Source organism: Bactrocera tryoni, chromosome 4 (assembly GCF_016617805.1).
Source record: "Bactrocera tryoni isolate S06 chromosome 4, CSIRO_BtryS06_freeze2, whole genome shotgun sequence".
Classification (NCBI taxonomy): domain Eukaryota; kingdom Metazoa; phylum Arthropoda; class Insecta; order Diptera; family Tephritidae; genus Bactrocera; species Bactrocera tryoni.
In genome coordinates this window covers 40,689,700-40,713,955 of record NC_052502.1, presented here as the reverse complement: position 1 = coordinate 40,713,955, position 24,256 = coordinate 40,689,700, and the positions used below count along the sequence as shown (strand labels likewise).

The following is a 24,256-nucleotide window of genomic DNA, read 5'->3' as shown; positions in this document are numbered from 1 at the left end:
TGCTAAAGTATACATATATTGATATTATATATGTATATGTGATATATATATACATATACGATTATAAATTTATAACTTCGTAGACATTCTCAAAGTACCACAAAATTGTTACATTTCAGCCAATAAAGTAAATAGATTGGAACAGAATTGGTAACGATGATTTAAATTCATGTGTGTAGTTTGTTTGAAGAAATTATAAGCACATTAAGTGAATACGCCCTGTTAGTAGCGTCACCGGGTATCAACTACCGGGTGACAAAGAAGATGAGTAATAAAAAATTTAATTTTGTGCGTACGGGAAAATAAAAATTCTGTAAGATTACTTAAATCAACTCAGTTTTACTATAATATGCATTGTATAAACAGTATTTGTATAATCTCACAATGTAATATTTTTGCATTTCAGAACACAACTCTGTTTTCATTCTGACAATAGTGTGCCGAAATTGGGCCACACTGCTCGTATATACGTTCTGTATTCTGTGTCTGCCACCCGCCACCACCCTGCAGTATCTTAAATACACAAACAACAATTGCAACAACAACACTGTATGTAATACAGCCCCAATCGCCCATCTCGCTGTGGCGTATTTTTGTGGGGTTCGTATTGTCGAGTCTTCGGATAATTTTCTGAACATAGTTTTTCATCTGCTCGGAAATGTTGATTTTTCTAGTAGAAAACGTTGAAATAATTTGCAATTTGTGCCAAAATTACTCAATATATTGAGTACAATGTGAGAGAAGTGCAGTACAGTGATTTGAAGTGTAATATGATGAATAAACCTACGAAATATTGTCAACAAAATTACACGCAGGTGCGTATATTGCACGCAGACGTGATAGACGTTTCGATTTTCCCCATTGAGTTTTCTCTGCTCCCACGGAAAAAGGGAGCAAAACTACACATATACATTTAAGTATATGTATATAAATTAATATGTTTAAAAATTGCTGTCTGTGATTAATAGAAGTAATGAATATTATGCCGTTTGTGTTTTTGGTGAATGAAAAAATTCTGTATGGGCACGAATTGTCAGGGATGCTTGAGCATACAGTTCGACAGGCTTCGTCCAAAGCACAAACACAGCGCGGTGCGGTAGTATATTTTTCTGGTTAGATAACCGATGCACTTGTTGTGTATTCCAATTTTGTTATGCTTAGTGGACGCTGGGTTCGCACACGTTTGTTGTTGTTTGCACAGAAATTTTAACAATTTACACCGTGTCAGCATTTATAATAGTTATTGTTAAGTATATTTAGTGGTCGTTGCTATTGTTGTGACTGTTATTCTAAGACTGCCATAGAGCGCTATCCGCGTTGCTCTAGGTGCGCTGTGTTTTATGTTTGGTCCGGCGCGGCACCGCTTGGCGCTTCTGCGAATGTCCGGAATTCATGCATGCTCAATGAAGACTCACAATTAATTACATACATGTTAATATACATATATAAATATTTATGTATTTGCATTCGAAAAATTATGCTCGTAGTAATAATGCATGGCTCAACGATAAACTTTATAGTCTAGTTTAAAATTGAAATAAATTTGATAAAAAAAATTAGTACGTATAGTAAATTTATACATAATAATATGTAGTATATAAATATTTCTACACATCTGCGTGTGCTTATCAAGTGTCAATGTGAGGAAATATGTACAGCAAATATACGTACGATTATATTGGTGTAACTAATACCCTGTAGGAAATTAATAGTATATCTGATACACCAGAAGTACACTTATGCTCACATAATTAACACAGTGCATGGCAAAATCACGTTTCAGAATATAAAATCATGCAAGTAGTTTTTCATTTCTAATGATATTGCAAAAGGTTCTGTTATCTGCGTCGAATTAGTTAAGAACATATTCAGAGAAATAACTAATTTGGTTGGTAGAAAAAATTAAAATTATTTCGCTTTGCAACGATAAACGAAAGCAAAAACAAGAAAAAACGTTAACTTCGGCTGCACCGAAGCTAATATACCCTTCACAGATTACATTGGTGCCTTAGAAAATAATTTACACCAAATTTCGTAAATATATCTTGTCAAATGCAAAAGTTTTTCATACCAGCATTTGATTCCGATCATTCAGTTTGTATGGCAGCTATATGCTATAGTAAGCCGATCTGAACAATTTCTTCAGATATTACATTATTTTTACAAACAATAACTCATACCAAATTTCGTGAAGATACGTTGTAAAATGTGAAAGTTTTCCATACAAGAACTTGATTCCGATCGTTCAGTTTATATGGCAGCTATATGTTAAAGTGGTCCGATATCGGCCGTTCCGACAAATGAGCAGCTTCTTGAAGAGAAAACGACGTAGGCAAAAATTCAAAAGGATATCTTAAAACCTGAGGGACTAGTTCGTATATATACAGGCAAACGGACGGACAGACAGACGGACATGGCTAAATCGACTCAGCTCAACATACTGATCATTTATATATATACTTTATAGGGTCTCCGACGCTTCCTTCTGGGTGTTACAAACTTCGTGACAAACTTAATATACCCTGTTCAGGGTATAAAAAATTAAGAAAGTTAATAGGGTATTGGGGTACAGTTTAGAATAGCATCCCCCGATTTCTGGGTTAAAATGGGTATGTATGGATAGAGGAGATCCTCCAGATTAAGAAAATATATACATATGTATATATATAGTTGCCGTATATAAAGTTCAAAAATTCAACTATTTAAAATGCGTGTTTCTCCAATTTATAATGAATTTTATAGTTATTTTTTTTAACTTTTATATCCACTAACACTTCACTAATTCGTTTCTAACCATTTATTTTATATTAAATAGTGCAATAATAACTTTAATTCCATATCCTTACATACCCATTTTAACCCTGAAATCGGGGGATGCTATTCTAAATGGCAGCCGGGTATTGTCTTCACTAATTTAAAAACTTTTTTTGAAGTTTTCTAAAAAATATGCAGTCATAAAAGCTCAGCTCCATCTGAATGAAAAATTATATGGGATTGTGACCAAAAGTATAAAATTATTGTAATAACGGAATATTTATATTTTTCTTGGGGAAGGGTAAAAATGCTTTGCAATATTTTCGGAAACATAAGATCATTGAAAATTTGTCCTGAAAAAATCGAGAAATACAACAGGCGGATGAGCCAGGTGGATCCTTTTTTTGACATAAAGTAGAGCAAAAATGGAGCATAAACAAGGGGTACATCTATCTGAATATAAATGTCCGCCGTAGATTGCAGGAAAACTCCTTAATTAGGCCAATTGGACTACGCAAACGGAGCGTATCACACAAGAATATCAAACGAAGGCTATCGTTTGCGAGTTTAATGTCTTATGAAATGATGGCAGACCCAATGCCAGGCGAACACCATTACAAGAATTAAACTTACGATATACAAAATAATCTGTAAATTTGTTGTATCATCAGTCATGGCATGGTGGTGGTCCACTCCATTCGAGGTAGGACCACATGTACATGTTGAAGCAAAATGACTGACATTATTCACAGAGACATTTTATCAGAACATTTGAATGGAAATTTCGCCGATGTTTTACTTAGGTTGTATTGTTTTAGTAGTGTAACCTAACGCACTGCTCTAAGGCCGTTAAGGACTGGCTTGCAATGGACCGCATCAATTGCTTGTCCCCATTGATAATCTAATTAGGACTTTTAAAAGAGAATGTTGCAGCGACAAAACATTCTAATAAGGCTATATTGTGGCAAACTCTAAAGGACGAATGGAGCAAAATACCCTTGACCAATAGTGATTTTGCAGAAAAGGTCTCCAACAAAATACTAGAGTAAATAAAAAAAGTTTTTCAAACAAAACATCGAATTCTTTCGTCTGACATATTATTGTTGTTTTTTACATTGACATTCTGATTAATAGAACTATTAATACAATAAATTTAAAGTCAAAATATGTGAACCCTTTTTTTATCGATTTTTCAAAAAAAAATTCAACTTTTATTAATTCGTTTAATTAATTTATTTTTACTAAAAACAATGAGATTAATTCTACAGCAGTTTTATAATTTAAATTGTGGAAGCACTGCTGTTTTAGTTTACTTTAGACGTCATTGCAGATGTTTGGAAGGCGCAATATAAAAACACCTATTGTGCAGTCTTAATTTGACTGAACTTTAAAACTATTAGTTGTGAGTATGTACATATGTATGTATGTACATTCATTGTTTTTACTAAATACATTCATGTTTGTTAAATCCATTAAAAATCACGATTTTAACACTTTAATTCTTTATACATTTTTTGGTCACTGCTAATTACCACAAGTTATGCCAAACTAAGGAACTAATTTAGAAAAAGTATTTATTGTTTAGCAATAAAATAACAATTCGAAGAACTGGATTTTTGGAAAGCGGTGGTCCAACTGAAAATAAACAATTACTACAACCCACGGATGAGTTGAAATATACATATACATATTTATATTAAATAAAAAGTTACAATCTGACCAAAAAATTTCCTACAAACGAAATTCATAAAATTGTCTCTTAGACACAAGCAATTTTCATGACCTTGAAAAGCTTTCTAAATAGGCCATCTATAAATACATATTTATGTATGTCACTAGTCAAATTGTACATAAATAAATTCATTTGTGCTTCACTGAGTACTCTGATGTTTTTGTAGTAGCATAAATGGTATTCCAATGGTAGTCCAAGTTGGCATTACATTTGCAATTTACGGCAGTTATTCCATGGCCAATCTTTAAATTGTAATCAGAGCCTTTATTATTACATACTTAAATTGCATATTTCTATTTATTTGATACTCTTAATTGTACTTGTAGTTTTTTTGGAGTGCGAGTCTTGTTTTGAGGCGGTGGGGGTGGTCTAGTTAATTCGAGAAAAACGCGCATGCTTCCATTTCATTCGAGGAGTGTTGTATAAATTGTTCACAAAGAAGTATTTAATAATTCGGCAATTCGAATGTGTCTCGGAGAAACATAGAATTGCAGTGCCCCTCACAACTTAGCGTTGGATCAGCCACAATCAAAAAATCAAGGTTCATTCGTTAGCTAATAGTTTTGCCGAATAATTCCCTTTAAAGGGAAAAAAGCGATTTGTGAGGAAGAGTTTAGAGAATTTTTTATTATAAGATAAAAATTCTTATAAATTTTGAAAATGAATCTTCGGCGTTACATGGTAAAATAAGTAGAGATACAGTTTACAAAGTTTTAAAGGCATCGATGTAGTACGTTTGAAATATGCTGTAAAATGTTCAGAAGACAGGTATAAAAAATTTTCTTGAATCAGCTTGAAATTACAAAAGAAAATTTTTGCAAAAAAAAAGTTGACTTGCTTCGACTCAGCCCGTCAGCTATTATCCGATCTCTGTTATTTTTATTATTTAATATAGATTTAGATGTGTGCCTAAGTACTTTTTTAGAAATCTAAGGATACCTTCCACCAAATCCTACTCTTTACAACTTTTATAAAGCGCGATTCCCACGCTGGTTTTCATGATCGACGAATTGGCAATTGTCAGATTTTGGTCAGAAATATACCACATCCAATATTAGTTATACTCGTACACTTTTTAATATAATCTATATTTTATAAAGGGCCTTTTTTCAGGTCCCTCGTGGCTTAGAGCAAAAAATATAATTGAAAGCTGCAATCATTTTCTTTCTGAGCAAACTCTGAAAAATTTGTGCAAAGTTGATACTTTTCTTATTAGTTTGAATTTAGACAAGAAATTCTATTTGCAAACTGATATTATCATATACATACATACAACATACAAATGCATATAAAAGTACATCCAAAAAATTCTTATTTGATATCAAGTATTTGCTTATTGGAGTATTAATTATTGATATAGATGTCTTTTGTATGAGTGTATGTAGTTCTTTTGTGATTCTTCTATTTCCAGTTAGATTTAGACAGGGGTAGAAAATTTTTCCAGTGAGAGGGTGAAACAGAGAGAGAAAGCTACCCTTTTGACAGCGCTTTTCAAGCAAACAAGGTTACTTACGTATGTACATACTCACATGCAGAGATATACAATGAAGATTTCGTGGCTTTCATTCCATTGAAATGAAATTGTAGAAAGAAAAAGTTTGGTACACTGGTAAAAATATATAAAACCACGGAATACAAGCTATTCTTCAAAGTTATGCAATAAGTGGCCAAAGTTTGGAATAAAATCGTTCCTTCTCAGCGAAAAAATATATATCTCTATATCTATTTTGGGCTTTTAACAGAGAAAAAGTAACATTCGTGTATTTAAAACTTTTTGTTTTTAAAATAAATCCGTAAATTAAAAACAAAAATTGGCATAACCAAATAGCAGCAATTTAAATATGAAAATATAATCAAAAGAAACGTATAATTAAAGTACCCGCCACAATCGGGTCTATGTATGGCGAATGTAACTCGACAGCATTCTGTTAAAAATATTTGAAGAATTTTTTTAACGCAACAACAATAATATTTATCACTGACAATACTATTTTTTCGTTAATATTGAACTTTTTTTGTAAATCGATTTTCATTTAAGATTTTCATGACTTAGAATTTGTAAAAATTATATATTTTATTTATATTTTTATATATTCATCATATTTTCGTATGTGTGTATGTATGCAAACATACGTAGATATGTATGTACATACACATACATACATATATGCATGTACGATATCCATGAGTTTTGAAGGGTAGCTACACAGCCTCAAATGTTTACCCCCTTATCAAGGAATGCTAGCTGGTGGAAGAAAGTCGCTCTCAGTCCAGTACAGTTTTCCAATTGGAAATTCCACACGCAAGGTAGTGCAATGCACGACATGTGTACATATGCGTGTGCATTTGATATTTTATGTCGAAAACAACTTCAACCTCAACCGCGCCACGCAAACGCATGCAGTGCTGCGCTGTGTCAGCCAAAAATTGGTGGCGGCAGGAAAACGGCGCACCAATAAACACACAAGCCTCTGCCTCTGCCGTGTGTGTCCGTGGCCAAGTGAGTGCAATTGAGTCATTCACCCTGAAACCCATGCGCCGTAGAGCTCGCACCAACGCTGACTCGACCGGCGCTGTAAGACTCTGTGCCTCGCTGCGCTGCAAGTGTTCTAGATATTGATTTTTCGTCTGCGCGTGGTTACTTCACTTTTTCGGTGCTCATAAATGAACACATCCATACACACATACGCACCAATCTACAAATAAGCATAAAAACGCGTCTAAATAAAAATCAGCCATACGCACACACACACACACATACATAGGTATACATGCATATGCACATATTTAAATTATTTTTCCGGCGAGTGGGCTAGATACTTAGCCGTTTGAATAGCTCTGCGTCAGGCAGTGCGTTGGCGCTGTGGGAGACGCTCTCCACATGCCCTGTCCCCCGTTCGTTTCTTGCTTGTAAAAATGTACATATGTATGTATGTATGTAGTTAAGTTCCGTATGTTTGTATTGCATGGGAGCATGTTTGAGATGTTTTTTGTTTACAATTTTCAAAAAGAATACCAGGAGCGGCGCACATGAGCAGTGCAAGTCAAAAGCAGCAAGCACAAAGAGACTAACGTTCTCACAACTGCTAAATATTTCATTTAAATCATTTCAGATGTCTTAAAATAGAAACTACTAAACAATTCTTGACGTAAATTAAAGAAACAGCATACAAAAATATCACAACTACGAAAATATTCTAATATAATAGCTCAGTATTCGGCGCAGACCGTATTAATTGGCTGGAAGAGTTTCTGGCATAGCTTTTGCGCAATGTGCATATTATAGCTACTGGCCATGTGTCTGCCTCAATATATGTACATATGTATGTACATATTGATATGTAAGTGTGGACCTTCGTGTGCCATGCAAGTTGCATAAGCCGATTTTGATTACTCTCCAGTATACTATACATGCATGTATGTATCTACATTTGGCTCGTGTCCAGAGAATAATTGCTGCATGCCTCGCTCATAAGGCACTTGTAACCGCAGCACACATACACACCGACATGTGCATGTGTGTGTGATTCTCACCTACCACCGAGCAACGCGTCGCGCAAGCTTAAAGCACATGTGACACCCAGCGGGAGTGGATGGAACGGAGCGGTCAGCCGCACGAGTGCCTTAAGGGTGCAGTGCATGCGCCATCGCCTTATGTTGTGAGGGTTGCTAAAATGGGGTGGGTGGTAGAATACAAGTAGTCGCTGACAGCGCTGCTACATTACAAACATTTCATACCGTACGGAGTCGTCAGCAGCAGAGACAGCAGCCGTGCGGTGAGAGCGCGACCGACTGAGTTCTGTGCTGACGCATGGCAATATTGATTTTTCCACCTTTTCCAGTTGGTTTTGTGCGCTTGTATGCGCCGTCGCTCAGTCTGTGGGGTGGTTCGTCGTTGTGTGGAAGTCTTTGAAATTCGGTTGTCACGCTAGTGCGTTTGCGTTAAAGATTTGTGTGAAATGTTAAAACAATAGTGAAATGACTTTGTGCGCAGTTCAAAAGCACATTTAATAAATTTGTGAAACGAAATGCCACTATTTTTAAATTCACAATTTTTACAAAGTCAAGCAGCTTATTGTGGCTGCCAGTGTTCGTTGCTAAAATAAAATAGACTGGCGCGTATGTATAAATATACTTAAGTATGTATGTATGATTGTATGTATTTAACTTTATAGTGTTTTTTTCATTCGGTTTTTGCTTTGTTTTGTTCCAACTATTTTTCGATGTTATTGTAGCTTAAGAAATACATACATATCTACATATGTACATATATACTCGTATTAATATGAATCTAAAAACAGATTTCTATAAATTTACAATCCGAATGTAAAAGCATATGTTTTAATGAACATGAACATGAAAGCTTATAAAGTTCTGCTCACATATGTACATTCATACATATTTTTTATATATTTACATATGGACATACATATGTACGCATGTTATGCAAAGTGTTGCATTTGTTATAAATTGTTTATGTTTTTGTATTATTTGTTGTTGTTGTTACTTTTACGGGCGATTCACGCAAGCGCAAATGTTTATATAATGAAGCTCCTCACACTGAGCATTGACCTCATTCTCTTATCTATGATACTTGTTTGTATGTACATATGTATGTATATACATACATACTTGTATATAAGCATTTATGTATATACATATTAGAAACAACTACAAATTACTTACACCTTGCATATATGGACATTACATATTTATTTACATATGCGTATATTAAGCCTAAAGCTTGCGCATAGCTGAAACAGAACATATGTATGTATGTACACCCATATACATACATATGTATGTACATACATATATGTAACTACGTATGTACAGTGTGCTATTTAAGTCATGGTATAGCAGGTGCTTTTTAATTCTTATGTAAAATACACAGTTTGTTTTATTAACTTCACAATAAAAAAAAACTGTCACATGATTTTCTCAGCATCAATGTTAATGAAAATATAATATAAATCTCTAATTTCGCGTGGGTATAGTTTATTTAAAAAAATTATAAAAATAATAAATAAAGTGAAAAACAATAATAATAAGATTTAAATTTTAAAAAATAAATAATAAAAATAAATAAAAAAAATTTAAAAAATTAAAAAAATATTAAAAACAAAAAATAATAAAAAAATTAAAAATAAAAAAAAAATTATAGAAAAAACTTAAATAATACCAAACTCGATTACGCCATTTTTTTCTTTATTTTCTTAAATTATCAAGTATCATTTTAATTTTAATTTTTAGTTGGATAACAGTTTTCAAGTTGTATTTAGTTTCATAAGCTCGTTAAGTGAAATTAATTGTTCCAAATTCCTTTCTTAAATTTTCTTCCATCCCTCCTGTAAAGCTGCCAACTTGCTTGCCTCCTTCGGTCAACACCCGCGAGGAGGAATTTTTGCCGATCAATTTTTTGTATTTAGATTCGTTGGTTATTATTCTTGGCGCCAAAACTCATCTGTATATTTTTATATTTTTTGGCAAACTCAAGCTTTTGGGATCTACTTTTTGGACACTTGAGGTTTTTTCTTTGATGTTTATTAAACAACCCAATTTTTTTTTTGTTGTGAAAATAGGTTTTGGATGCGCGTCCTTTTAAGTAATAAAAAATTGGGTATTTTATATATAAAAATTAAATCATCTGCTGTATTATGACTTTAGTGGCACACTGTATTAAGTACATCTACGTATTTGCCGACAAGCAGCACTGCTTGTTTCTAGTCCGGTGTATTTTGAAACGTAATCAGAAATATTTGCCACGATAAATGAGATATCAGCGCATTTTCGCCGCCTTTAACTTGCGCACCGCTCTGCTAGCAAAATTACATATGCTGTTACGAGTGATATACATACATATACACATATAAAGTAGCGACCCACCGTGAGAGAAGTTTGAAAGCGACTGATTGAGTACTATATTTCCATCCGATTAATAATTTTAAGTAAATATGCAGGAGAAAATAATACTAAAACACTGTAAATATGGAATTGGGTATAGCCAAATGAAGAGACAAATTGAGTTGAGACGTGACTGACCAAATGATAAGCATGCGGATACTGCAAATAGGTCCATGCCGAAACTAACAGCGCAATCCAATCAGGTAATTGCGATTACAACATCGCAGCGGCTGAGTAAATATTTACCTTAAGATATATTTGTACGACAACTCTCTGAAACTGCAAATAAGATAGTGGAACAGATATATTAGGCTTAATAATCAGTTCAAGTTTTTTTTTGGGTTAAATTTGAAACTTTGCATTATCATGCCATTAGCGCAGTTTGAAAAATCGCTTAATCAAACCATGACCACGCCTACTTCAGACGAAATATAAACAAAATTAAGAGCCAACTCCTGATATGATTTTATACCCTATAAAAGCGAACATTTCACTTTGCATATTATGAGTCGGCAGCAAAAAGAATGATTTCGGTTAATTATAATTTCTAAAATTTCGACTTCGTCTGAGCTTAGCTCTTACTAACAGCTCCTCCTGTTAAATATTAGCATATATATTTTATTGAACTCCTGATTGCTATCATCTCTAACTTTTTCAATTATTTTTAGATCCAGCACGTCCTTGAAGAAATAATTTAAACCGCGATTCCTTACTGCGGGTATGACATACAAATGTCACTCCACGTATAGTCGCTCTGTGAAACAGTGGAAACCTAACCAAAGATAGGGCCGGGAGCCCAGTAAATTAAAATAGCTATAAATTAAGTATAACTGTAAGAATTTTAAAGTAATCCAGTAACTGGTTAAATAAGAAATCGACAAAAACAAAGTATAAAATGAATGTGACCACCGTTTCAACCGGCACCAGCACTGGCAGTATCAACGCTACCCAACAGACAACCAAAACATACAAAATCGAAATGCTGGATGATGGTCAACTTAGCATGGCCTCAGATGACGACGACGATGATTTGATAAACAGTGATGATAGTATTTACGATGACGCCGATCTGGCACATATAACGGTGCAAGATGATGTGGCCAACCAATTGGCCGCAGCCGGTCCAGTGGGTGTGGCTGCTGCAGCGGCGATTGCATCGTCGAAAAAACGAAAACGCGCACACTCGTTCGAGACGAATCCATCGGTGCGTAAACGACAACAAAATCGTTTATTGCGAAAACTGCGCGGTATAATTTATGAGTTTACTGGGCGTGTGGGCAAACAGGCCGTGGTGCTGGTGGCTACACCCGGTAAGCCAAATACCAGTTACAAAGTTTTTGGTGCCAAACCGTTGGAGGATGTGGTGCGAAACCTGAAGAACATTGTAATGGATGAGTTGGAAAATGCACTCGCACAGCAAGCGCCGCCGCCACCGCAAGACGATCCCTCACTTTTTGAGCTACCACCCTTGATTATTGATGGCATACCAACACCAGTGGAGAAAATGACACAAGCTCAGCTGCGCGCGTTCATTCCGCTCATGTTGAAATACTCGACCGGTCGCGGTAAGCCTGGTTGGGGACGTGAATCTACTCGACCGCCTTGGTGGCCCAAAGAGCTGCCTTGGGCAAATGTACGCATGGACGCGCGCTCCGAAGATGACAAGCAGAAGGTGAGAGTGCGTCATCCCATCGTATACTAAATAGACATCATGAATTATAATACTCGCCTTTTACCTACAGATCAGCTGGACTCATGCTCTGCGAAAAATCGTCATCAATTGTTACAAATACCATGGAAGAGAGGATTTATTGCCAACTTTTGCCGACGATGAAGACAAGATTGAAATGCTGGAAGGCGAGGAGGACGATGAGATGGATGAGCACGAACCCACGACAACATCAACAACTATACAGACGGTTGCTAATGCCTCAACAAATACAACAAACGTAAGTAGCGTTATTATATTACTGATTTGACTAAGAATTCAAAAAAAAAAAAATATCAAAATATCAAAGCGATTTATGTGAAATACTATAGTAAAATTATGTAGTATTTGTATGTATGTAAAATATATATTTCTACGGTGTAAGTTCATATCTAGTTATAGTTGAATATACAATAGTTAAACTGTTCCTACTGCGAACACTAAATGTTCATCTTTTTATGAAAAACTAAACTGAACCCCGACTAATGCACAATCAATCGATGCTCCCATAGCAAGTGAATGTCGTAAAGATCAACAGCGCCGGCACAGTTATCTCTACGCACACGGCCAACGCTCAAGCACAAGGCAACGCTGTGCCTACGATTATCCAAAGCACCAACAACCAACACATAACAACCACCGCAACGCTTCCAGCCTCGACTAAGATCGAAATTTGCACAGCACCGGTACAAACGGCTAGTCAGGCGTCACAGGTACAGCAACAGGCCAATGCCGCTGCCGCACAGAGTATTGCAAACGCGCAGGTTTGCATCGAGCCGCTGACTTTGGGCGATGTTGATGTTCGTACTAACAATGAAGTAGCAATTTCTACAAATACAATTTTTGATGTTGTGCGCTTATGTTCACCGTATTTGATTGATTTCTTCAATATGATTTTTACAAATGCATATTTTTTTTATTTTATTTTTTTTGCAAAATTTAACAATTGATTTGTTTGTATCTATGTATATTTTTGACTGCTTACTAAGCATGTTTACGATTTTCAATTATTTTTGGTTGCGTTACTTTGCTTATTACTTTTATTATTTGCATTTAATTTACATATATTTGATGAGATGCAAATAATTATTACAAATAATCATATATATTTTGTTTTCATCCCTATTTTCAGTATACCACACAAACGGTGCTATCGACAATACAAAATGCTGACGGCACAGTGTCTCTGATTCAAGTGGACCCGAATAACCCTATAATCACGTTACCCGATGGCACAACGGCGCAGGTGCAAGGTGTAGCCACCGTAAGTGTAAATTTTTAATTGAAAACTGTCTTTCGACATTTTTTTAACTCAATTGTTTGTTATGTAGCTGCATCAAGGCGAGGGTGGTGCTACTATACAGACTGTGCAAAGTTTGGGCGATGTCAATGGTCATGAAAATATGACTGTGGATTTGACAGAGGCGACTGTAGCTCAAGATGGTCAAATTTATATAACTGCTGAAGATGGACAGGGTAAGAAACTTATTTAAGCTTGATACTCAGAGAGTGCACCACTTAATTTTTATTTTGAGAATATATGTACACTTAATTTTCAATCTTTTTTCAATATTAGTATATACATCTTATATCATTATTAAAACGCTATATTTTGCAGGTTATCCTGTTTCGGTGAGCAACATGATAACAGTACCGGTCTCCGCATCCATGTACCAGTCCATGATGGCCAACATACAACAGATCCACACGAACGGTGACGGCACAGTGTGCATCACACCGATGCAGGTAGATTCTCGTCCCAATAGTAGTAATAGTAGAAGCAACAGCCACAATACCAACAACATTACCAACAATAGTAGAAACCATTTTCAATGTTATACCTTAACAGCAGCACCAGGTGGGCTGGGCGCCCGACTAATTGCAACAGCGCCAACTTCAGCCTTGCCTTCGACAGCGAATGAAAGCCAAACAAATTTAGCCAATAATAATGCTACGAATTGCCAAATATTTAATCAGTGTAATTTAAGTAATAATACATCTAGTCAAATTAGCCGCGCCGACCACAGCCAGCACCATCAACAGAGGCAACAACAATTGCAAGCCATTCCCAGCGCAGCGAAAATATTCATTAATACCGCTAGCTTCGCAACCATAAACAATAACAACTCATTAAACACGAATAACAACAATAAGTTCGGGAATTTAGCCAATGCTCCTGCGGTAGTGCCGTTGTCGCTGCCAATTATGGTGGCCACCGCCGGAGTGCCTACGGCCACCAGCAGTGCAAGTTCTAACGGTTCGACCAGCGCTGAAACAGGAGCTGGTGCAAGTGGTGCGAATGCAACTACCACAAAAACGACGGGCAAAAGGGGTGCACATAAACGGCGCAAACAAACTATTGGCAAAGCGCCACCCGTTAAACTGGAGAGGTGTGCAGCCGAAACCCTGCTTCAGGGCAATATAAGTTTTGTAGACGATGATGTGGATGGCCAGGCTAACGGTTCGCACGTCAATGATAATGTGATCAATGATGACGACGATGGTGGTGCTGGTGACGGTAGAGGCTCAGAGGCAAATATAAATATGTTAGGAGTAGGCATGCCAGGGAAAATTATAAAAACTGAAAACGTAGAAAACTAAAGGATCGCGTAGAAATTCATAATACAAATTATTATTATATATTTCTATACACATACATAGGTGCTTATGTATGTGTACATATCTCGTTGATTTAAAACTTAGCCAAAGTAATCCACAATTTACAATCTCACAACGGTGTTTTTGTTTCTAGTCAACATACATACATAATTAACAAATCGCAAACGCTGAGTAAAAGCACATTCAAATATGTTTATGTTTGGGGAGTTGTAAACTCCCTCAATAATACCCAATGATTAATGGGGGATGTGTAGTGAACCACCAAGTGCCTTTAAAGATTTGAACGTAGTGAGAGTTGCGCTTTGAAAATGAAGCTTTACTTGGAATCATATAAGAAAACTCTAGAAGCGCCTTAATTCGTTTCTAATTCGTAAATGTTTGTGAAACATACTTGCCATTGTTGTTAAACTTTATTTGTTAGTAATATTTTTATTTGCTGGATAGTTTAATTCACTTTAATTATTTTATTGTTTGTTTACATATATGCAGTCACTTTGCTTAATCGATATTTTATCGATTTTTTCACTTTTTAGCTTTATTCTATTATTATGCAATGTATACACACGCATATACACAAAAACAAAAACATATGTATATTTTAAGATTTTTTTTGTACATTTATCGTATGATTTGTAATTGATAACCAAAGTTGATGTAACGAACCCACATTGAAATAAGTAATTAGAAATGTTCCTAGCTTAAATATGTACTAATATTAATTTTAAATCACGAATTGATCGTCAATGAGCCCACTTGCTAATGCGAAACAAAACCAAATATAAAATCTTTAGTTGATTGTTGTATTTTACATACTTATGTATATATACATAAATATAACATATTTTAATCGTTTTACAGCATCTCATATGTTAGGAAATATTAGGCCGATTAGATTGGCAACAATTTCAAATAGTCAATGAAGATATCGGAGTACAGATTGTTTTTAAAATTGTTATAAATTATAAATTTCGAAATGACGTGCATAACTGCAAATTTAAGTCGGGTGTCATGCGGCAGGGTTGCAAATAAAGCCTTAAAAATAATTAAATTACCACTTGAATTAATTTTTTTCTAATCCCGAAGCTTATAAATAATCCCAAAAATCGATTTAAAAATCAAATAACGGATTGAAAATAAAAAAAAATAAACTCAAGCATTAAACTAAAAATTAAAAAAAAAAATCGGATAAAAAAATCCCAAAAATCTAATCAAAAATTAAATATGGGATTGAAAAGAATAAAAATAGTTCCAAACATTAAATTAAAAATTAAAAAATAAATTGTTTTAGAATTGACATTTTTCGCGCTTGCGTGCTTTAAGTTTTACCGTTTTGGAAATCTTTTGAAAAGGAAAGCTTACTTTTTCATAAAATATCAACATAGTTTAACCCTCTTTTTGTCTTATTAATGTTTAATTTCTTTTAATTGAAGCGTTTTAGTTAGAAGTATTAATTTTGTTTATTTCTTTTAATTAAAGGTTTTCAGCCAGAAATATTAATTTCAGTTAGAAATATGCAAATCTTTCCAGTTTTATCCCTTTTCACTGCAGCTTTTAATTTAAAGAAACAAAAAATATTTCTAACTTAAATTTTTAAAATAAAAAATGTGTTCTCAAGTTTTAATTCATTATGTTTGGAATTAAAAATTAAAAACTAAATTTGGGATTAAAAAAAATAAATTTTAAGCCAAATTTTTGGGATTAAAAATTAAAACTTCAATTTTTAATTTTATTTTTATTTACCTAAACCAAATTTTTGAATAAAACAAATCGCAACCCTGCTTGTGGCCTAATTGCAATGTAAACGGCCTAGAATAAGTGCAATTGTATATATTAATATTTATTTTGTTGCCATCATGTGCGACTCTAAATCCGTGTACGATTCGAGCACACATAATGACACATTTATTTAGAATAGCAAATTTGTTCGACTTTTCATTTAATTTACTTATGTATGTGTATTACATGCGATTATTGTTTTTTTTTAGTAAACTTTTGGATATACTTGCAATGTAGCTATAAATACCTCCGGTTGAATATTTACACATACACATATCTACATATTTATATTTAGTTCGGCTTGTTTGTAATTATTCTAACCATATTATAAATATTTTTTTTTGTTTTGATTTTTGTAAATATATAGGTAATACCAATATATTTGATTTGAAATGTAAACAGCGACAATTATTTCATTCTTTATTTTTTGTTGCAAGAGCAGAGTAAGTTTTTTCTTTTCTAGCTTGAATTATTTATTTATTCTTTTGTTTATTCCAGTTGGTATTCATTTACACTTTCACAACAAATTTCAAACCTGAAATTGTATGTATTTCTTATTATGTATTTGGGAACCTTGTATATAAACTCTACTATAATTTCTTTATGCTACATTGAAACTTTTCGACTTCTTTTCTAGGTGGAAAATGGCGATCAATTGGAGACCATAACTGTTTCGCCAGGCATGCAGCAGATGCTGATACAGGGTGCGCCCGGTACAGAGCCGCAAGTGCTGCAAGTTGTCAGCCTCAAAGACGCAACACTTCTTAGCAAGGCAATGGAGGCAATCACCGGGGGAAATGTCAAGGCTGAGGACACAATAATAATGGAGCAATAAGTTATTTATCAACAAAAAGTGCTGATAAAATAAGTAGTCCATCTTTTATGTCTAAATTATATGTTTATTCCGTACGTTTATTTGCATTGTGGTAGGTGTTTTCAAGCATTTTATTTTGTTATTGTATGCTTTTGAGGCGATTCTTTTTGGTTATATTTGGTATACACATACATATGTATAAGAGAATTAAATGTACCTGAGCGGTAGTATTAAACTATTTGTACACAACACCATATTATGTTAATATTTTAATTTTTTTTTAAATATTTTTTACACAAAAAACGTTGTTGCTTACTTTGAACTTTGTGAAACACTATAGCTAAACCAATAAGCCAAGAAAAGTTTTCGAGAACGTGACAATTTGTTTATAAATATTTTATTGAATAGATATACTATTGGAATGCTCATTATGTTCATCATGGTGCATTAAAATTCGTTTTTTACCAGACCTGTTGTTTATTTCAGTTTGTTTTTTGATTTCAAAATTTATTATAATTAATTTGCATAATTTATAATGCCAAAAAAGTAATTATATATATTTGAAAAACTAGTAGCACAAAGAAATCCAGCGTGTTAAATTTCACATACATTTGTACAAAACACACATACATACATAAATACGCATAAAACCATATATATACCTACATAAGTGTGTAGACAGTTGCGGGTTACTTTCTATACATCAAATTAAAAGCTTTGAAAAAGTTGTTTTTCATCATAAAATTATCCCAGGCGTTTCAAAAAATATACTTAGATGTATTTATTTCGCAATATTTATTTAAATAGTGAATAACTGAAACATTTATGATATTCCAACTAAGACCTCTTGTAAATAACTTCCTAATATACTCCAAAAACATATGTAATAAGCGCAAAGAAAATATATTTAATATATAGCATATACTTATATACGCTTTGATGTGTAAATAACTACATCAGTGTTGGAAAACTGTTTGTTTGACAGTTTTAAAAATTGTGCAAATTTCCATAATCTATTCTAGTCAACAATTTATCGATCGCAATTTAAAACAATTGTTTCTTTCTTTACTTTATTGCAATTTAGTCGTAAATAATTAAGTCGAAAATTACATTGCGTATATCGAAATGGAACTAGTCATTTTATTATAGTAATTTGGAATCGATTAATCAAATATGTACGTCTGTAACTAATTGAATATTCTCCCAAAGAAATCAATAAATATTATATTCATTAAGCTTAGTATGTTAGTGGCATAGTTTATGCAGATAATGTGAATAAAAGTAAATAATTTTTATAAAAATAATTCAAATAAAATATACAAACTCCAAATTACTCCCACTAATTGTTTCACTTTTAAATTGCGTCCAGTAAACGTTTTAGACTTTATTTAAAACTGCTTAGCAGAGTGAATATGGAGTAAGAAGATTTCACGACCTGAAATAAGAATTTAAATTATTGACATACATATAATTACTAATTATTGCTAATATTATTAAAAACTTGTCATTTAACAATTCAAGATATTCTACTTAATGCTAAAAGCTACTGATAATATTTCTGTTATGGTTTGCAACTCAACTCAATTTTGGTTGAAGTTTTGAAATTCGGTTGTCGATATCAACTGAATCCGTAAAAAAAAAATCGGTTGAAGTGCTGTCTAGCACATCCTCTTAATCCGTGGCATTGAGTCCAACCTGGGCCGGCAGAATTTTTCTGCTGCGTTTGAGCTAGAAGCCTTCGTCCAAATTCCATGTTACACGGTAATGTGTAATACATGCAATGGATTGAGCCATCTTGAGAGTTGTAGCTCGAACGGGCAGACGACTCCAAACATCGTGCAAGAATCACTCAGCAACTCCTGAGTCCTCGCACAGTCTGTTCCGTTGGCTAGACCGTCATACGTTAGAACGTCCAACAGTCAAATTCAATTCTTGTACTGGCTGGTTTCACGTCTCGTACGCTGCCCATTTTACAGGAGTCTACCCCCGCAACACCGCCAACCAACACCACAGTACGACAACCGCCCCTGCGGGTTCGACAGCTGCAATAACCACTACCTACACGCCATTTCTTTACTCTCAGGTTCACCCACGGACACACGCGATAAACGAGAAACGTTTTTTTTAAAAAAAAAGTTATCAAGCTCTTAAAAAATCACCCGATACAATTCAACTGCATGGGGCTGGAATGCGTATCGGTAGCTGCGTTCTAAGAAACCAAATTAAACTGCCGCTCAGATCTTCTGAGTTGTGCAAATTTCAACGTTATACGTAAGGGTCGCTAGTGAGATCAAGGTGGAGGCCTAGCCTTTATACTGCACAACACCGAGCAAAACCGTTTTATCGATGGCGACATTGGGAACTTTGCCCCAATTTTTTAGTCGAAGCAGCTGTTCTAGCTAATGTACGTGACACCTTACGCCATTTTCGATTTCAAGATTCGGCAAACGGTAAATCAATAAAAGGGAACAAAATGGATAAAGTCGGGTAACCTCTCCACTGGCGTGAGTAAGGTTTGGACTTATGCCATGGCTTTGTCTAATCCGAGGAGACGTGATGACCGAGTAGATATTCAATTTGATGACTATGCCTCCTCGGACCCGAAGAAGTTCGCGAGCTATTTTACCCGGCAAATCACACTGCACCCTTTAACAGACAAAGCAAACGATGTGTTACTCGACGGCTCCGCAAAATGCCAAGAGACTGTACACCACTTACTTTCACTAATGAGGAGATTCGGAGTTTCATCATTAAGACTAAATCTTCCAAATCCATTGGCCCAGATGGTAAAATGCTGATGATAAAGCATTACGGCTGAGCGGAAGTAAGTTTCCTAACGAAGGTCCTCAACCAGTTGCTCACCCTCTACTGAGCAACAAAGGGTAGTCTTTTCGTCCGATAACTCTCCTTTCCACTATAGTGAAGACACTTGAGCTCTTGCTATTCCCAACGTTCACTCAATACCTGAGTCTAGCAGACAACCAGCATGGCTTCCGTAAAGTGCACAGCACCAACACAACACTTAAACGCCCAGAGAGTTCATGGCCGAAACCAAAATTCACTCAGTGAGAGGACGATCCTCGGAGCGTTGAAATTGTCAGAAGCCTTTGACACAGTTAACCACACGACGCCACTTTAGGACATCGAACAATTCATGTTCCCTCCAGGGTTGAAGAGGTGAACAATGAACTACCTGGGCAATCATCGAAGTAAAAACTATAAATTGAGAAGAATTAAATAGGAGGTTCTGCAGAGTCCCCTCCCCGATACTGAATAATTTCTACTTTTCGAAACTCCTGCAACCATCAGAAGGAATACCCATGCCCTCGTCCGTGATGACTGTATGATATTGATGACGGGCAATGGAATCGTTATCTCTTCGACAATTTTCGCTTCTTCTCTGCCAACAAAATCCTCAAGTCGCTAACCGTCAGCTCATTGGGAAAAGAGAAAGAAACGTTGTTGGCAACATACAAGTCAATCGACCGGTCGGTCTTAAACTATGCAGCACTGATATGGTCGCCTGGATGCAGTGAAATGCAGAATAGGAAGCTTTAGACATGTCAGGAGACTGCACTCCGGACTATAACGGGATGCCTATTGATGTCTCCGGTCCAGTTTCTACTGGGATGTTTTTGTAGAAACCAGCAAACCCCACTCATCTTAGTGTCCCCGTCGAACCTGCACGTTTCCTGGGCCGGTTGTTAGATGACTTCGACGAAAATCAACCTAAATCTAACCACCCATGCGGGGATTAGATATCCGTTACAACAACAACACTAGTTTATAAAAGAACTAAGAGTTGAACATTCGTGCATCTTATTTCTGTAAAATATTGAATTACTGCATATAGAGCAGGTAAATAAAGTATTTTAAATAATTAAATCTCGGCGACAATTGGTTTCAACACGACGGCGTCACTTCTCACACATTCCATCAATAGGTTTATTGAGAGAAAACTTCGGTGAGCAGATAATTTGACGTTTTGGGCCGGTCGATTGGCCACCAATATCATGTGATATCACATCGTTAGACTTTTTGCTGAGCCTATGTATAAGGAAAGTCCCGTTTCGATTCAGGCCTTGGGGAAAAACATTACGCGTGTCATTCGACAGTAACCAGTGGAAATACTCGAACGAGTCATCGAAAATTGGACGCAACGGATGGACCATTTGAGACGAAACCGCTGCCAAGAAAGAGATAATCTTAAAAACTAAATGAATAATAATGTTGTTTCGTATGATAGTAGACATTCCCCATTACATTTGAGTTTTTTTCTGCTTTTTCTATAAAAAAAGAGGGGAATCTCGAAATGGATCACCCTTTATAATCATACACACGACGTTTCTAATTATGCCATATACTAGTGACAAAATCTTAGTTAGGACTATTGGCTGTGCGAAATAATATTATTGGTAAATTAAACTGAAATCTTTTGAAAAAGAAGATTTAAAATGTATAAGCGACTAGAATAGCGAAGAAAAACCTGGAATCACAAAAACCATTGGTCCTCTATAACCATTGAATCATGGTTATGGTGGAAAACTAAAAAAATAGGTTAGCTCGTTGTAAGCCGTGAGGGGATAATAACACAAATTGAACCAAAAAATGTATTGGATCAGCTAGCCTCTTCTTACATAATATATATTAATTATTATTTAATACAGTCATTTTATGTTTTTATGAATGAAAAGTACTACATATGTATGTATGAAAAAGTATTCACTACAGATGGTCAAAAAAAATCTAAGTAATTTGTATTGTTCAGAATGATATCAATAAGAAATAAGAAAAAAAAATATTTTCATAAATAAGTAGTACCATTATACAATGATTGAAGTGTTTGATCAAGTTCAACTTTTGGCCTATATACTTGTATGTTATTAACTTACCATTACAAATGTTGGCAGCCTTACTGGTATCCAATTGCCCGCCATTAAGACGTTCACGCGCTGTGAGCGGAAAAGAAAGAAGGACAATACCTTTTTAAATTCACTGCTTTGAACTGTCCAATTGCAATTGTAAATGGCCTTTGAAAGCTCCTCGCACTCCTGACAGAATAGATCGCCATAATAGCAAAGAATTAGAGTTTCCATTGTGACTGACACGAAGAAGACTGCCATATTCAACATAATGGAAATATTAAAGCCAACATACAGCATATAAACCCCTATGGTGCACTGGGCTACACCAGTACAAACAAACTGAGCCATAGATGTGCCAGAGATGGGCTTTTGTATGGTTGAAAATAACCTGTAAAAGAAAAAAGCAGAAACAAATGACAACAACAAATATGTACATATATAGCTTAATCACAAAAATAAGTAAAATACGGACTCTATAATCGTTTTGTGATCCTTGATGCATGACACGAGCTCATCATAATTCCGTTTCATTTCATCTTTTTTGGAGCACATAAGCTCTGAAGCAGCGCCGCTGGAATTTTGACGACCGATTCGTTCGATGCGTAGCGATAGCGCCCGAATGTGGGCGGTAAGAACACGCATATAGGCTTGCGGATAGGTGTCTACCGAGCAGGCTTGTGTGCATTGCACTAGAAATCCGATGGTTTGATAACCATACGCCATCCAAAACTTGGTTCGTGATGCCTGATAATCGAAAGGATACCAGGCTGGGTACATGAGACGTGGCTCATCTGAGAAAATAACCATTAACTGACTGGTGACGAAAGCGCTATAAAATAGTCGTAAAATGATTAGAAAACATTTCTTGGCCGAATCAATGCCCTCCTGTAGAACATTCATTTCTTCTTCTGTTTTCGCACGTGCGTCCAGGCGCTTAAGTATCGGTCTCAGCTCCAACAATTGCCGACGCACAATAAATAATGTGAGGAACTTGATGTTAAGTGTCATGTCGGCCATGGCGATATAGATCACTTCGCAGAAGTCGTTCAGATTATCTGCTAAGAAACTTTCCACCGTAAAGCATAGAGGGTAGTAGATCGGAAACAATAGTGTTATCGCAATTGTGTACAACTTATACGGAATATACCAAACTGATTGTCGCTGCGGCCCACGAAAGCCGCTCAAGTCCCAGACGCGCCAGTGGTACTTGAAAGCATCCCAGCTATTAATTTTCAATGTCATTGCTAATGTTTTCAAAGAACGGTGCCAATACTTCAACTCACATTGACACCAATGGCACAGCACTTTTTATACTCACGGCTACGTTCGACTACATTCTGTATGCGAATATATATGTAAGTGAAGTGTCCTTGTAATTTGGTGCCAAACATTCAGAAAATTAGTTGTTTGCAATTTTTATGTTCGATTGCAATTCTATACCCAGCGTTTGTTTCACCATAGGGAAGTGATTATGGGCAAATATAAGCAAAAAATATTAAGATTTTGTTTATAATTTTTCTTCAAAATCTATGTCGTTCCCTTAAAGTAATCTTCTTTGGCCCAATACACTTGTTCCTATGTCTTTTCTAATTCTCGAAACAGATTTCCGGAGTAGTCTTCAATGCGTGTACGGATTCATGTTTAATGGTGTCAATTGACTCAAAACGGTTTCTACGAAGCGGTCGAATTTCCAGAATTTCGAATTTCCTAAATAGCCAGGGATCACACGGAGCTTAATCAGGCGAATACGGCAGTTGCGGTGCGATATTGGTTGAGAATTTGGCCAAAATGTCTTGAAGAATCAAAGCAGTAGGCGACGGTGTATTACCATGCTGAAAAAAACCAGACGTGTCGGCCCCTAGTTCCGGCCTTTTTTTACTAATAGCTTCACGCAAACGACGCATAACACTCAAATAGTATTCCTTGTTGACAGTTTGGTCGCTCGCAAGTAGTTCGGCGTGCAACCCACCTTGATAATGAAAGAAAAATGTCAATATCACCTTGATTTTTGACCTGCTTTGACGTGGTTTTTTGTCTTCGGCTCCTCTTTAGCACGATATTCGGCCGATTGATTGTCTATTTCC

The 24,256-nt window shown here is 35.3% G+C and overlaps 2 protein-coding genes across 12 annotated transcripts; one reads left to right on the top strand and one right to left on the bottom strand.

Annotated features, from left to right (window-relative positions):
- LOC120776110 (DNA-binding protein Ewg) lies at positions 1-18,640 on the top strand. Of its 10 annotated transcripts, none has more exons than XM_040106612.1 (8): positions 1-815; positions 11,059-12,062; positions 12,133-12,339; positions 12,611-12,898; positions 13,231-13,362; positions 13,430-13,574; positions 13,717-13,844; positions 17,131-18,640. In XM_040106612.1, the coding sequence occupies exons 2-8, from the start codon at positions 11,286-11,288 to the stop codon at positions 17,326-17,328; spliced, it is 1,875 nt and encodes a 624-aa protein (XP_039962546.1). In that variant the 5' UTR covers positions 1-815; positions 11,059-11,285; the 3' UTR covers positions 17,329-18,640. The 10 variants fall into 10 exon arrangements, with proteins under 10 accessions (XP_039962546.1, XP_039962542.1, XP_039962545.1 ...); XM_040106608.1 differs by having other exon boundaries at positions 11,059-12,068; XM_040106611.1 differs by lacking the exon at positions 12,611-12,898 and having other exon boundaries at positions 17,131-17,328.
- On the bottom strand, positions 18,414-23,454 carry LOC120776112 (odorant receptor 2a-like). Of its 2 annotated transcripts, XM_040106614.1 has the most exons (4): positions 23,320-23,454; positions 22,645-23,238; positions 22,200-22,560; positions 18,414-18,742 (listed from the first exon to the last, which is right to left on the bottom strand). In XM_040106614.1, the coding sequence occupies exons 1-4, from the start codon at positions 23,412-23,414 to the stop codon at positions 18,692-18,694; spliced, it is 1,101 nt and encodes a 366-aa protein (XP_039962548.1). In that variant the 5' UTR covers positions 23,415-23,454; the 3' UTR covers positions 18,414-18,691. The 2 variants fall into 2 exon arrangements, with proteins under 2 accessions (XP_039962548.1, XP_039962547.1); XM_040106613.1 differs by having other exon boundaries at positions 22,645-23,454.
- Between the last annotated feature and the right edge of the window lie 802 nt (positions 23,455-24,256).

What these genes read in the sequence shown, in the direction of transcription:
- LOC120776110 (XM_040106602.1), top strand. Translation starts at nt 11,286, where the DNA reads ATGAATGTGACCACCGTTTCAACCGGCACCAGCACTGGCAGTATCAAC. An exon ending in AGGTGCAAGGTGTAGCCACC is followed by an intron (nt 13,363 to 13,429) that starts GTAAGTGTAAAT and finishes TTTGTTATGTAG; the next exon opens with CTGCATCAAGGCGAGGGTGG. An exon ending in AACTGCTGAAGATGGACAGG is followed by an intron (nt 13,575 to 13,716) that starts GTAAGAAACTTA and finishes TATATTTTGCAG; the next exon opens with GTTATCCTGTTTCGGTGAGC.
- LOC120776112 (XM_040106613.1), bottom strand. Translation starts at nt 23,414, where the DNA reads ATGACATTGAAAATTAATAGCTGGGATGCTTTCAAGTACCACTGGCGC. An exon ending in GATCACAAAACGATTATAGA is followed by an intron (nt 22,561 to 22,644) that starts GTCCGTATTTTA and finishes TTTCTTTTACAG; the next exon opens with GTTATTTTCAACCATACAAA. An exon ending in GGCTGCCAACATTTGTAATG is followed by an intron (nt 18,743 to 22,199) that starts GTAAGTTAATAA and finishes TTCTTATTTCAG; the next exon opens with GTCGTGAAATCTTCTTACTC.